The sequence below is a fragment of the Astyanax mexicanus genome, chromosome 23 (genome assembly GCF_023375975.1).
Source record: "Astyanax mexicanus isolate ESR-SI-001 chromosome 23, AstMex3_surface, whole genome shotgun sequence".
In the NCBI taxonomy this organism is placed as follows: Eukaryota; Metazoa; Chordata; class Actinopteri; order Characiformes; family Acestrorhamphidae; genus Astyanax; species Astyanax mexicanus.
Window position 1 is genome coordinate 14969804 of NC_064430.1, and position 13010 is coordinate 14982813.

The window sequence follows — 13010 nt, forward strand, 5'->3', positions numbered from 1 at the left end:
TTCAGAAATCAATATTTGGTGGAATAAACCTGGTTTTTAATCACAGTTTTCATGCCTGTTGGCATATTCTCCTCCACCAGTCTTACACACTGCTTTTGGATAACTTTACGCCACTCCTGGTGCAAAACAATCAAGCAGTTCAGTTTGGTTTGATGGCTTGTGATCATACACCTTGCTTTTGATTATATTCCAGAGGTTTTCAGTTTGATAAAATCAAAGAAACTCATAATTTTTAGTGGTCTCTTATTTCTGGAAGCTCTGCATAATTTTTGTTATTTCATTCATTTCTTATTTTCTGCAAATACATGCTATAAATTGTATATATATTTTATCTCCAAAGCTGTAGATAATATATGCATATGTATACAAAAAAATAAGAGAGCACTTGATTTTGCTATTTATAGGTATATGTTTTAGTAAAATGAACATTGTTGCTTTATTCTATAAACTGAACCGGTGAACACAGTTCGCACTGAAGAACCTAGTAATCTTCGGTTCCCACTGCACGCGAATGTTCCTGGTTCCGGAACCTACTTTTTCCGGTGGAAATGTGGTGAGCGGTTCAACATTTGTACAGTGCTGGTTCCACATCGGTGGAAAAGCATTACATGTGAATCACAGTACTGAGACCTGCTCTCCATGGCTGCTCTGTAAGTACAAGATCTTTATTAGGTTTTGTACATTAGAAAAAAAGAACACATACAGTCATCTGTACACCGTTTCAGACTGATTTGGGGGCTGTTTATGTTAATAGTCCAAAATGACCAAGTATGAATTCCATTCCCCACCATGTTTAACCTGCAGAAAAGTCCCCACTTACTGACGAGCTTCTGAGCTTATCTTTTACATTCAGAACACGCAGCACTAAAGCAGAGACCATGTTTAATCAAACCTTCTCTTCACTTTTTTCAGGCGTGATTTATCATAGAGCTTTTGCTAAATATAAAGTATTATACAGCAGGCGACCCTGGCCTGCATGAGGTTGGACAAATGGAAAACAAATATTTTTTCCCCCTGTTTTTCGACATTCTTTCTGTACTGCTGCTGCATTGTGTGAAAGCTGAGTTCCACTAGTATAGCCTACCTGTGTCTTGCAAAAAAATATTCATACCCCTTTAACATTTTCACATTTTGTCACAAAGGTTTTTTGTCACATTTTCACACCTTACAACCACAAATGTAAATGTATTTTATTGAAATGTTACGTGATAAACCAACACAAAGTAGCACATAATTGTGAAGTGGAATGTAAATGATACCTGTTTTTCAAACTTTTTATCAAATAAAAAAAAAAAAAGTGTGACGTGCAAAAACCAGGTATCATCCTCCTTTACTCTTAACCCATTCTACTAGTGAAATAAGTGGAAGAAACCTGGACAAAAACCTGATGGAGGCTGCAAAAGACTTGAGACTGCGATGGAGATTCACCTTCCAGCAAGACAATGACCCTAAACATACAGCCAGAGCTACAGTGGAATGATTTAGATCGAAGAATATTCATGTGTTAGAATGAACCAAACAAAGTTCTGACCTAAATACCACTGAGCTTCTGAGGCAGGACATGAAAATTGCTGTTAACAGATGATCTCCATCCAACTTGGCTTAGCTTGAGCTGTTTTACAAAGAAGGGCAAAAGGTGACTCTACATTATAGTAGAACACAACTAATGATATAGGAGGGCTGAATACTTTTGCACCACAGACTTTTTTTTAGATTTTCATTTGATTAAAATTTTGAAAACCATGTATTATTTCCATTCCACTTCACATTTATGCGCTACTTTGTGTTGGTCTATCATTTAAAATCTCAAAAAAAAAAATACATTTAAGCTTGTGGTTGTAAAGTGACAAAATGTGAAAACATTTAAGGGGTATGTATACTTTTGCAAGCCAAAGAAAATAAACAGAAATAAATGAATAAATAAAGATTAACCAAATAACATGCATGATTTTAATGGACAACAAACAAAATCTGGCACAAATCCTGTCAGAGGAGTACCTTATATTCTTATATATTTATGTACAGTACAATGGTGCCAGGCCATAGATTCTTTGGTTTAATGGTGAAATCAAAAATGCGATATGATTACATTAAGCATTAAGTGAAAAGGGAAAAAAAAAACACAAATACTGTATTTTCTGCACTATATGGTGCACCTAAAATCCTTTCATTTTCCAAAAAAATATTAGTGTGTCTTATAATCCAGTGCACTTTGTGTGAATTTTATCAGTCAGGTTATAAGGAGCAGTAAAGACACTCCACTAAAGTAAAGAGTTATACAGGAGTTCCAGTTTAGTTCTCCAGCACCGAGACTGGAGTAGCATTAGGATTAGCATTAACCTCTAACCACGCTAAGAGCTAGCCCTTATTTGCCATTCAGAGGTGAGTATTATCGGCCTGTAGCCTGCTTATAACCCTGGCTAGCACTGCTGAAGCAGCATTAGCATTAGCCACTAACTGGGCTAAGAGTTGCTCTTTCGTCGTTCAGAGGTGAGTATTATTGAACTGTAGTCTGTGTGTTTACTGTGTTAAAACAAGCTACGTGGGACAAACCGCTATCCTATATCGCCCTGGCTTACCAGAACACTCAGAGTTCCTCAGTGTAGAGCTGTGGGGTGGCATTAGCTGCTAACTGTTAGTGGTTAGCCACTAAGGCTAATTCTCCAGACTTAGTGGAGAAATGACTGGAGAAATCTAATCGGGAATCTAAGTTCACTGTAAATAAACAGAAGCACTTTACTCACCCAAATAAACAGTTTTCAGGAGAGAAATCTGTGTAGATTAATATCCAGTGCTCTTTTCACTTTTTTACTTAGCTTATCTTAACTTTATTTAGGCTTACTCATCCCCCACCACCACCACCCAACCGCAAGACCTGTTGAATTAGAAGGAAAACATGGCGACACTCCTGTTCCTTACTATTTGTGTCTTATGTGTGTCCTTGCTGTATTGTACATATAGTGTCTCCCATTCTTTTATATTATACATCTATTTTTTTGTAGTTTCTGTAATTTTTGGGAAGGAAAGTAACGTAATTTTAATTTCGCTGTATGTTCTGTACATATGCAGTATTGACAATATCACTACTTCACTTGACTTGACTTACTAGTGTCGCTTAAAATGCGCCTTATAATCCTGTATGCATCCTTATGTATAAAAATAGAGCAGAAAACAGACGTTCATTGATAGTGTGCCTTATAATCCAGTGCGCCTTATAGTGCGAAAGATACAGTAGTCTTCAATCGAAGGGCAAAGCAAAGACAAACCTTTTCCATTTTTCCAACATCACAAACAAGCCAACGTGCCCGCTGTGTCTCGTAATGAGCCGTAAACAATCTTAACAAATGTACAACGCCTCCGATATTTCCCCCAAGTCTCTTAACTTCATCACAAATTAAAATCTGTGTTAAATACATTTGCTTACAGACAGCAATATGTTCCATACTTAGTTTGTAAAATCACATGTAAATCACCATTTAAGTACAAGAAAAGTACAAACATCCACGTATGAAGTGCAGGAAGGAAAGTGGACTTTTCATGAGCATATACTTCGCAGGTTTATATACTATTTACATTTCGAGAACTAATGAGAAGCTAAAATCTGTCAGGAATTTGTCAGAAATCTACAAAAGTTTACTATAGAGCCCATTCAGAGGTGGACTCTTTCTGGATCTTTCTTGGGTGAGAAGCGTTAATGGTAAAAGCAGTTTAATCAGGGTACTGTCCCCATCTTATCAGTGACCCTCAATGTAAACATCATAAACCATACAGGCGTCAAACAAAGAGGCATCTGATTGCAACTCAGCCCAAAATAGTTGCTTGATTTAAGGATAATCATAAAATGTATGACCTTTATACCTCAAGATTTGTGTGGGTATTTGCTCTATATTCAATCTTGACTTCAGAGAATGTTTATAATTGTGGCAATATAAAGCACAGAATACACTCATTGACCCCGCAAAAAACAACGCATCCTAGATTGCTGCCAAACTGATGGGTTTATTAATAAATCTAATTAAACACTTGGTCTTGCAACACAAGAGTGTGAAAGATCTTTCCACACTACCCTTTTTGGCAACTTTTGGGTAGTGTACCTCCTGGTGAGAGATTACTGACCATTTGCCTCAGCTAGCCATTGTCATGATTGAGAAACAAGGACTGCTACGGAGTGTAACTCTACTATTGTATCATTGTTACAACATGGAAAATCCAGGTTCTGTTTGGGTTTAAGTATGGAGGCCTTGTGATGAGCAGTTTAATCCAGCCCATCATGTTAGTTATGACTATATGAGGGATCACTAAACAACTCTAACCACAATGACATTCTGTGGCCACATGGGCATCTGCAATGGTTTTCCAATTTTTCATTGCCATTTTTCAGCAAAGGTTTTCCAGGAATGTCTCGGCCAGATTGCAAAACCACCTTGACTCGTAGAGAAGAATCTACAAGCGTCCTCCACTGCAGGATTCCATACAGAACCTATGTGACATCTTTCCCAACCATTATATCCCAACCTTGCCTAACCCTTGTTAAGTTTTCCCCAATAATAAATACCTTTTGGTGCATTATTTTTCTGTTGTTGTCAATGAGTGTACATCCGAGTTAGTCGTTAGTCATTAAAGCTTGGTGACTGTCATTGAGATTCATGTACACAATTTAATGGCAATGTTTTTGTGCCACTGGTGAAAGAATAAATGCTTGTTATGCTGAACTGAGATGCTTGTTAAGGTGGAATACAGGGAAAATAATACAAGCAATACCATAATCATTGTTCTATTTGCTGTGCCAGTTTGAAAACAACAACAACAACAACTTGGCCTTCCTTCATTGTGCTTTGTGTTTGGATTATCTTTCTGCACCAATGAAGATAATGAGCTTTTATTGGCTCCCGTCGCTCAACTAATGCTAATCGTAAGATCTGCTGATTGGTTTGGCAGTGCATATAAGCAGAACATATCAAACACAGGTCTGTTTATCAGCAGCAGAAGAGCAGAAGTTTGCAGACGGATCCACGATCTGATGTTCAGTTTACCGTACAGTGTACTCTGAGGAGACTTCCGCAGACTGCGGAATCAGTGCATCAGCCTTCCTTCTTTGTAATGTTATCTTACAGTTTTGGTAACGATACTGCACAGTGCACTGAGCATCACTGGGTTATGAAGCCTCACAAGGTACTGCAATGATACATTCCAGTGCAAGACATCGGTCTGGAATCCACGTAGGGATCTGGGACAGCCCAGTCGTCCTTCGGGCCTCTGGCTGTGGATCTGCTCCAGCTCACCTGGTGCCAATGTTCTTGTACTGGCACATGAGAAGGTTCTTAAAGGTCTTTTTGAAGGTGGCGTTGCAGAGCGCGTAGCAGGCTGGGTTGATGGTGCTGTTGACGTAACAGAGCCAGTAGCCGATGGCCCACACTGTGTCCGGCACACAGGAATGGCAGAATGTGCTGATCAAGACCATCACGTTGTATGGCGTCCACGTGATGATGAAGGCCAAGAGGATGGCGAAGATGGTCTTGGTCACTTTCTTCTCTCGCGCCGCCATCTGCCTTTTTCTCTTCACCTGGCTGCGAGCGATGCTGGCGAATTTGCGCGCCACCGTTCGTGGACGGTTTATAGGGATGGAGCGACCCTCGCTGCCACTCGCTGGTGGGACAATCTCGATGGCCGTGATGCACTCGTCTCCCGCTTGCTTGGTGACAATCTTGATCTTGGACCATTTGGAACTTGGGTTGAGTTTGGCCACAGGTGCTGGAGCTGGGGTCAGGCCTTTCTCTGACGTAGCCTCGCTGTTGTCTCTCTCTTTGGGCTCTTTTGGCGCGATACTTGCTGTACTGGAGTCGTTGGAGCTCTCCTTCTCCTCGGGTTGAATGCTGGAGTCAGCTTTGGTGGACACCATGGACTCATCCAACTTTCCGTTCTTCATGGTTTCAGCCGTGCTGCAAGTGTCTATGCTGGGTTTGGGAGGTGACTGATTGTTGTTGTTCTGCTTCAGGATGTGGCTCTTCAGCAGCCCGGCGGATTTCAAGCCTTTCTTTTCCTTCTTGGCCTCAGGTTTCTGCTTGGACACACGGCTGCGGCTGGCCAGAGAGATGTGGATGTACAGCACTGTCATGATGACCACAGGAAGATAGAAGGCAGCGATCGCTGTGCCAAAAGTGACCGCCGGGTTGGAGAGGAACTGGATGTAGCACTCGCCTGGTTCCACGGTGCGTTCCCCCACAATGAACTGCCAGAACAGGATGGCGGGAGCCCACAGGATGAAGGAGAGAATCCAGGCCGAGGCGATCATCAGGCCGGCCATCTTGGTTGTGCGTCTTGTAGGGTAACTCAGTGGTTTGGTCACGCAAAAGTACCGGTCAAAGCTGATGATCAGCAGGTTCATCACAGAGGCATTACTGACCACATAGTCCAGGGCCAACCAAAGGTCGCACACCACAGGTCCTAGTGGCCAGTAGCCCTTTATAATGTACACAGTGTACAAGTTCATGGAGAACACGCCGATGATGAGGTCTGCACATGCCAGGCTGAACAGAAAGTAGTTGTTGACTGTCTGCAGGTGCCGGTTTACTTTGATTGAGAGCATGACCAGGATGTTACCCACCACCGTGACAAAGCTGAGGGATCCGGTGACCAAGGCGATGAAGACCATCTCCACCGTCTTGTATGGACTCCCGGGGTCTTCGGCAACCGGACACGAGCCATTGCCGCTGCCTCCTTCACAGCTGATGTTCCCATCACTGGACACGTTACTCAGTGAAGCTGCAGAAGAGATAAAGAGATAAAAACATAAAGTCAAGATTAAGCTACTGAAGAAAGATATGAATATCGTTATATGACCAGCATGCTGTATATCACTGTGTATGTAGCTGTTTGACAAAGTAAACTTTTTCTGTGTCTCCATTTTGCCATTTTTTTGCCATGATTTACTGATGTAATGTAAATTTGGCAGTTGCTCTACACATTGAGTTCAATGATACAATTTCGTGAATCGGCCAATAGAAATACCCCAAGATGATTTAAAATAAAATGTTATCAGTTATGGTTATGTAACATTTAACTAACCAAAATGCAGTACCAATCAAATGTTTGGGCACACATTCTCATTCAATTTAAATTGTAAAGTAATACTGGACTATAAAGGAACATATAAGGAATCATGTAGTAACTTATAAGTGTTCAACAAACCAAAATACTGTTAACTTGTGGTTTCTGAGGCTGGTAACTCTAATAAACTTATCCTGTGCAAAAAAAAGTGCTCATTCTTTCCTGGGGTGTTCCTGATGAGAGCCAGTTTTATTATAAAATTTCCGATGGTTTCTGCGACTGCACTTGAGGACACTTTAAAATTTTCTGACCTTCATCTCTGTACAAATGAAGGTCATAGTGTTACAAAGTGTTTGTTTTCTGTACTGAGTTGAGTAGTTCTTGCCATAATATGAATTAGAACATTACTCAAATAAAGCTATTTACTGTATACCAACTCTACCTCTTCACTAATTTACAACAGATGCTCTCAGTTGTAAAGTAAGAGGACAAGAAATTCAATTAATTAACTCTTGACAAGTTCAGCACAGCTGTTAACTGAAAGCCATTCCAGATCACTACCTCATAAAGATGTGCAAAAGGTGCCATTTAAAAAAACCCTGAGTGTGATATTAGCTAGCCAGGGTGATATTAGCTAGCGGTTCGTCCCACATAGCTTGTTTTAGCACAGTAAATGCCAGGCTACAGTCCGATATACTCACCTCTGAACGGCGAAAGAGCTAGTGATTAGCTCTGTTAGCGGCTAATGCTAATACTGCTCCAGCCTCAGTGCTGGAGAACTAAACTGAAACTCCTGTATAACTATGTACCTCAGCGGAGTGGCTTTACTGCTTCTTACAACCTGACTGGTAGAATTCATACATAAGGTGCACCAAATTATAAGGCACACTGACGATTTTTTGGGAAAATTAAAGTAAAATTTTAAGTGTGCCTTATTATAAATTATTACAGCTGATCTTATCATGATGTGTTCTAAATGTACTCAGAGTATATTACTTTTAAACTTCTTTCAGGTCAGAATACTCAGTATTTAGCCATAGGTACATTTTGTACCAGTGTTCTGCTTGTTGCGCAGAGCTGCTGCTGTACGTGTTATTGGTGCAGTCAGGTGGTACTGGATTTGTAGAAAGAGTGCCAAAGCAACATTAGCTCATGATCTGAAGTTGGAAATCGCAGCAGAACAGAGCAATGCCTCCATGGATTAGATTCCGGGGGCTAACACGAGGGGACATGTGTCAGGTTTAATAGTCTCTGGTGAAGAGCGGATTAATAGGCCTAACCTCCAGATTAATGCAGAAATATCTGCTCCTGTGCTCGGGCTAGACGCCTCTTCCCTTTAGAGATTATCCAATCACAGCAAGCTCTCGTTAAAAAGAAGTGACCCCAGGAGTCTGCTAATTATTTAAGTTACTCTGGAACAATTAAACACCGGAATACTGCAGCAGTCTCTCAGGATGCATTAATTACTGAACACGCCAGCCAGGGCTAAACAAACAGAGCCAGCGACACCAGTACACAGCACTGCCTGGCCTTGAGTTAAGCTACGTGAATAAAACTGAAACTGAATATTTAAGTCATCTTTTCACTCACTGGTGTCTGCCTTCAGATCTTCCTCTGTAAAATATTGAGAGTTTCACACACGAGCGTGAGCTGCATTTCTACCAGTTTCGTCATGATTTACTCAGACGTGGGTAAAATAAAGCTGCCACTGATGCATTCATAAAGCATATCTGGGCCATAAAATGAAACCAGGCTCTCTGTAAAAAGGGATAAATCATTTAAAGCTAATTTTGACCTACATGCTTTTATTTACAGTATGCTCTAAGCAAAAAAGTGCTTTATATATATAGTACTGTGGAATAGTGGAATTGGTGCTACGTGCAACCCCAAATCAGAGAAAGTGGGGCAAGGTAAAAACAAACAAAAAATGCAGTATTTTTTCTTTCATTTACCGTGACTTTTATTTAATTGCAGGCAGTATAAATCCAAAAACTAAAGATATTTAATATTTTGTCTGGTCAACTTTATTTTATATATTAATATACAGTATCAGTCATCCAAACTATGGAATTATTTAGTAAACTATTAAAACATATATGTTAAACAAACTAAAATAGCCGATTTGCACATCTTGGCATTCAGTTAACAGCTGTGCTGAACTTGTCAAAGAGTTACCAGCCTCAGTAACTGCATGGTAACAGCACCATATAGGAACACCTAAATGCTTGAGTCTGGATGACTTCAGTATTAATTTAGAATGTAGGGAAAAAAAACACTGAATGAGAAGGTTTGTCCAAACTTTTTAGTGCTAGTAATGAGGTAATTGTAATCATTATTTGGTACTAAAGCAGTATCCATGAGTCTTTCAGGAGCAATAAAGAGAGAAAGATTTAAATGGATTTGCATATTTCCCCCTCTCCAGTGCATAATATAATTTAACGATTCAAGGATGAACAGTGAAGATGAACACTGCATCAACAACTGCATGTCATGAGATTACTTTGGCAAATCTTCATCAAACACTCTAATAAAATAATAATGCGTTACAATCACAAATACCACTTAAATATTCGCTGTGCTAAAAAGAAGACTTATGTTAAACAAGTCTAGATGAGACATTGACTTCTCTCAGAAGTCTACATGTGTATGTACTGTGGTCAGATACATCAGTATTGCAGAACTTTTTTGGCTGCCAAACAGAGACATGGATTATCCTGACTGCTATCAGCAACAATTATAAAAGGCAGGGTCTGCCATGGTGATAATTTGTGTCATGTTTCATAAAGACAATGCGAAACCATATGCTGCACACATTATGAAGACATGACTGCAGAAAGCTCAATCCAAAACCTGTATCCCAACTGTAACCTTAAGTTCAGTCTAAAACCTAACCCAAACATTAAGCTTAGTCCAAAACCTAACTGTAACCTTAAGCCCAGTCCAAAACCTAACCCTTACCTAAAGCTCAGTCCAAAACCTAACCCTAATCTATCCTATGCATCGCTCTGGCTCTCATTCTAATTTTAATCTCAATGCAAAACCTTGCTCTAAACCTTAATCTAAATCTGAGACCTAAACCTGTCCCTGTAACCTCATCCATAGTCCAGCCAAGATCCAGTTACAGATTTGTGTCAGTAGCCACATTTTATTGGGTGTGTTTAAAATGGTCTGTATTAGATCAGTTAGATGATCAGTAATTTCTCAGGTTTCTACAGACATTAAAACGGACAATCCAAATAAAGTAAAAAACAATTGAATTCAGAAGACGTCCTAAATGTTCAGAAGATGCTGCTACATCACTGATAAGTCTTATGAATGTTTATTTTATTGGAAAGAAACACTCAAAAAAAGTGTTACTAAAATATTTTTTCTCAACTCAATATGCTGGGAACATACTGTCGCTGTTCAACAGAGTGTAAATTATACAATGATAATGTCTACAGCACATGTAGCTAACGTAGCACATACCACACAATAACCTTTACAAATCATAAATAATAAATTTTACAGCAAAATCCACAGTTAATCCTGCAAAAACGCACACAATGCTATAGACAATGCTATCTTTCTTATCAGCTTTCTAACCATTCAATTTTATGTTAAAAATTAAAAATTAAAAAATTAAAAATAACAATGTAACTGAAAATCCCTGTAGATAAATAAGGATTTTCCCCCATCTTATTCACCAATTTTGACACTGGAACTACAATATTAAATGTTAAAGTGACATGGATGTAGGAATGCATTTATATAGCTTAGCTTTTGCTTTTTTATGGCTATTGTTAATTTTCTAAGTAGCCTAATAAAAACATAAAAGAAAATAAGTCTTACCTTAAAAAATTGTAATACACAATAAAACTGCTCATCTGAGTAACTAATTCCTGACAGGTCTAGTGCAGCATACGAAGCATTTAGTTCTTGTTTACATTTCCCTTCTACCTTAAAACACATTTCAATTCCATCTTAACAGTTTCCCTGCATTAAAACACAGTTCCCTTTTTAGACTGTAGTTAATAGATGATAAAATGTTTTAATAGTTTTACAAATTTCTGCTCAGGGTTGTGCAGAAATCACAAACAGTCCACATAAAACAGAACGTGGATTCCAATTTGAATGTTCTGTTCCACCTTAAAAAGCCTGTGTCGCCGCAGCAGCATTTAAGGCGGAATGGTAAATTAGCAGCATTTAAGGTGGGAGTTATTTATGTAAGGAAAAGCGTGTTTAAAGTACATATTTAAGAAAGTTAAGTAGACAGTAAGCTACTTACACGCAATGCTGTAGTTTGAGCAGCTCGCGCACCTTAACTTAGACGCAAACCACCTGATAATAATGAGGCAGCAGCAGGTAAACAAGAGGAATGATTATTATAATGGAATGGTATGATCCACTTTAGGGGGGCTTGAAATCGTATTACAATATTATTTCAGGCATAGATACTGCATTGTTTTGTAGTATTTAACATTATATGTTAAACAAGGTAGAACAAAACAAAATTGGTATTGTTTGTATGTAATTATTAGTAACACTAATTAAATTGCTCTAATTATTCTTTGGCCAACAATTCCTAACAATCAGTATCTTCACTTAGCAGTGATTTCAATGAACTCTGGGACCAAAAATCAGAGTCACGGTCTGGATTTGAAGACAGCAGGCTATAACTGTGCACTGGCCAAACCGTGTGATGGGCTGACAACCGGCAAAGTGTGTGTGTGTGTGTGACAGTGTTTGACTCTCTAAAAGCCAGAAAGTCGACATGCTGGAACCACATGAAACACACTGCAGGGATCACAGCAGAGCAAACACAAAGGAAAGCGGCCTTTTGCGGATTTTAAAGCACATTTGTATCCCTCCCAAACTCTGCTCAGCGGAGAGCGCTGGCTGGATTTCTTTTGAATGTTGCCCTCTGGTGGCACGTGAGGAAAATGACGAGACGTCCTTTCAGTGACTAAAAAGAAAGAAAATGGCAGATCGTGTCATCCATGTATCTTTTAATACACAAAACCCTGTATGTACCAGGAGCCCATGGAGGTCTGCATGTAAGCCAAAGCTAATTGAGGAATGATTAGCAAAACCCTAAATATACTGAGCCTGTAAGCCTCCTCCTTCTCCACCTACTCCTCCTCCTCCACCTCCTCCTCCTTATCCCCATCCTTGGTTAAACCACCTCGCAGACCATTAGCACACATCAGAATCAGTTCTCAAATCCCTCATACCTCTTTTCCACCAACAAAGTGCTGGTGCCGGAGTCCGTTTCTGCAAACCTTTTAAGAACTGGCCCGTGTTTCCACTGCTTCACTCACTACGTATGTAAATGTGGGCATAAACAGAATTCGGGGTGGCGATTTGAAAACAACATGGCAGAACCCGAACTCCTCTTGAAACTTTTGTTGCTATCCTCCGTGGACCACTGTTGATTCATTTTCATTCATTTAGCTGCTTCTGCTGCTCTTAGCTGTGAATGGAGGTGAGTTTTATAAACAACTTTGTCCCGGAGACGCTTCAACGGCCCGCCCTTTGGCCGCTCGCGTCACAGGTTCGCTGGTTCCAGACCAGCAAGATTTTGGGGCTAGACCGGCACCATGTCTGTGGAAACGCGCCTTCAGTAGGACTCAGTCTCCTATTCCAAACCTATTCTGTTTTAAACGATTTCCCAGACTCTAAACGAACTCACTGCTTCCATTCTCATTCCTCCTGCTCCTCCAGTTATTAAAAGACATAGGCTCTAGTAAATTATCTTTATTAAATAACTTAATCCACTGGATATAGGTCTGTGGATTTCTGCTGCTCCTCCATAGTGACCATACGCCACTTTTCTGCTTCTCTCGGTGGACGGACATGTCTTAGTAGGTTTGCAGTTGTGGAATACTTTGTTCCATTCTTGGATGATGGATTTGACATTTGCCACTCTCATTCCTTTTGCTCCTCCAGTTCTTAAAAGACATGGGCTTTTGTAAATTATTAGG

General features: G+C 39.8%; 1 protein-coding gene across 1 annotated transcript in view; it reads right to left on the bottom strand.

Annotated features, from left to right (window-relative positions):
• Nucleotides 1–636: 636 nt before the first annotated feature.
• The window catches only part of chrm4a (cholinergic receptor, muscarinic 4a), a 48659-nt gene continuing 36285 nt past the window's right edge, over nt 637–13010 (bottom strand). Inside the window, exon 2 of the mRNA XM_007244922.4 lies at nt 637–6762. Coding sequence (XP_007244984.2) covers nt 5279–6762 — 1484 coding nt within the window. The 3' untranslated portion in view covers nt 637–5278. The remainder of the gene's footprint in view (nt 6763–13010) is intronic.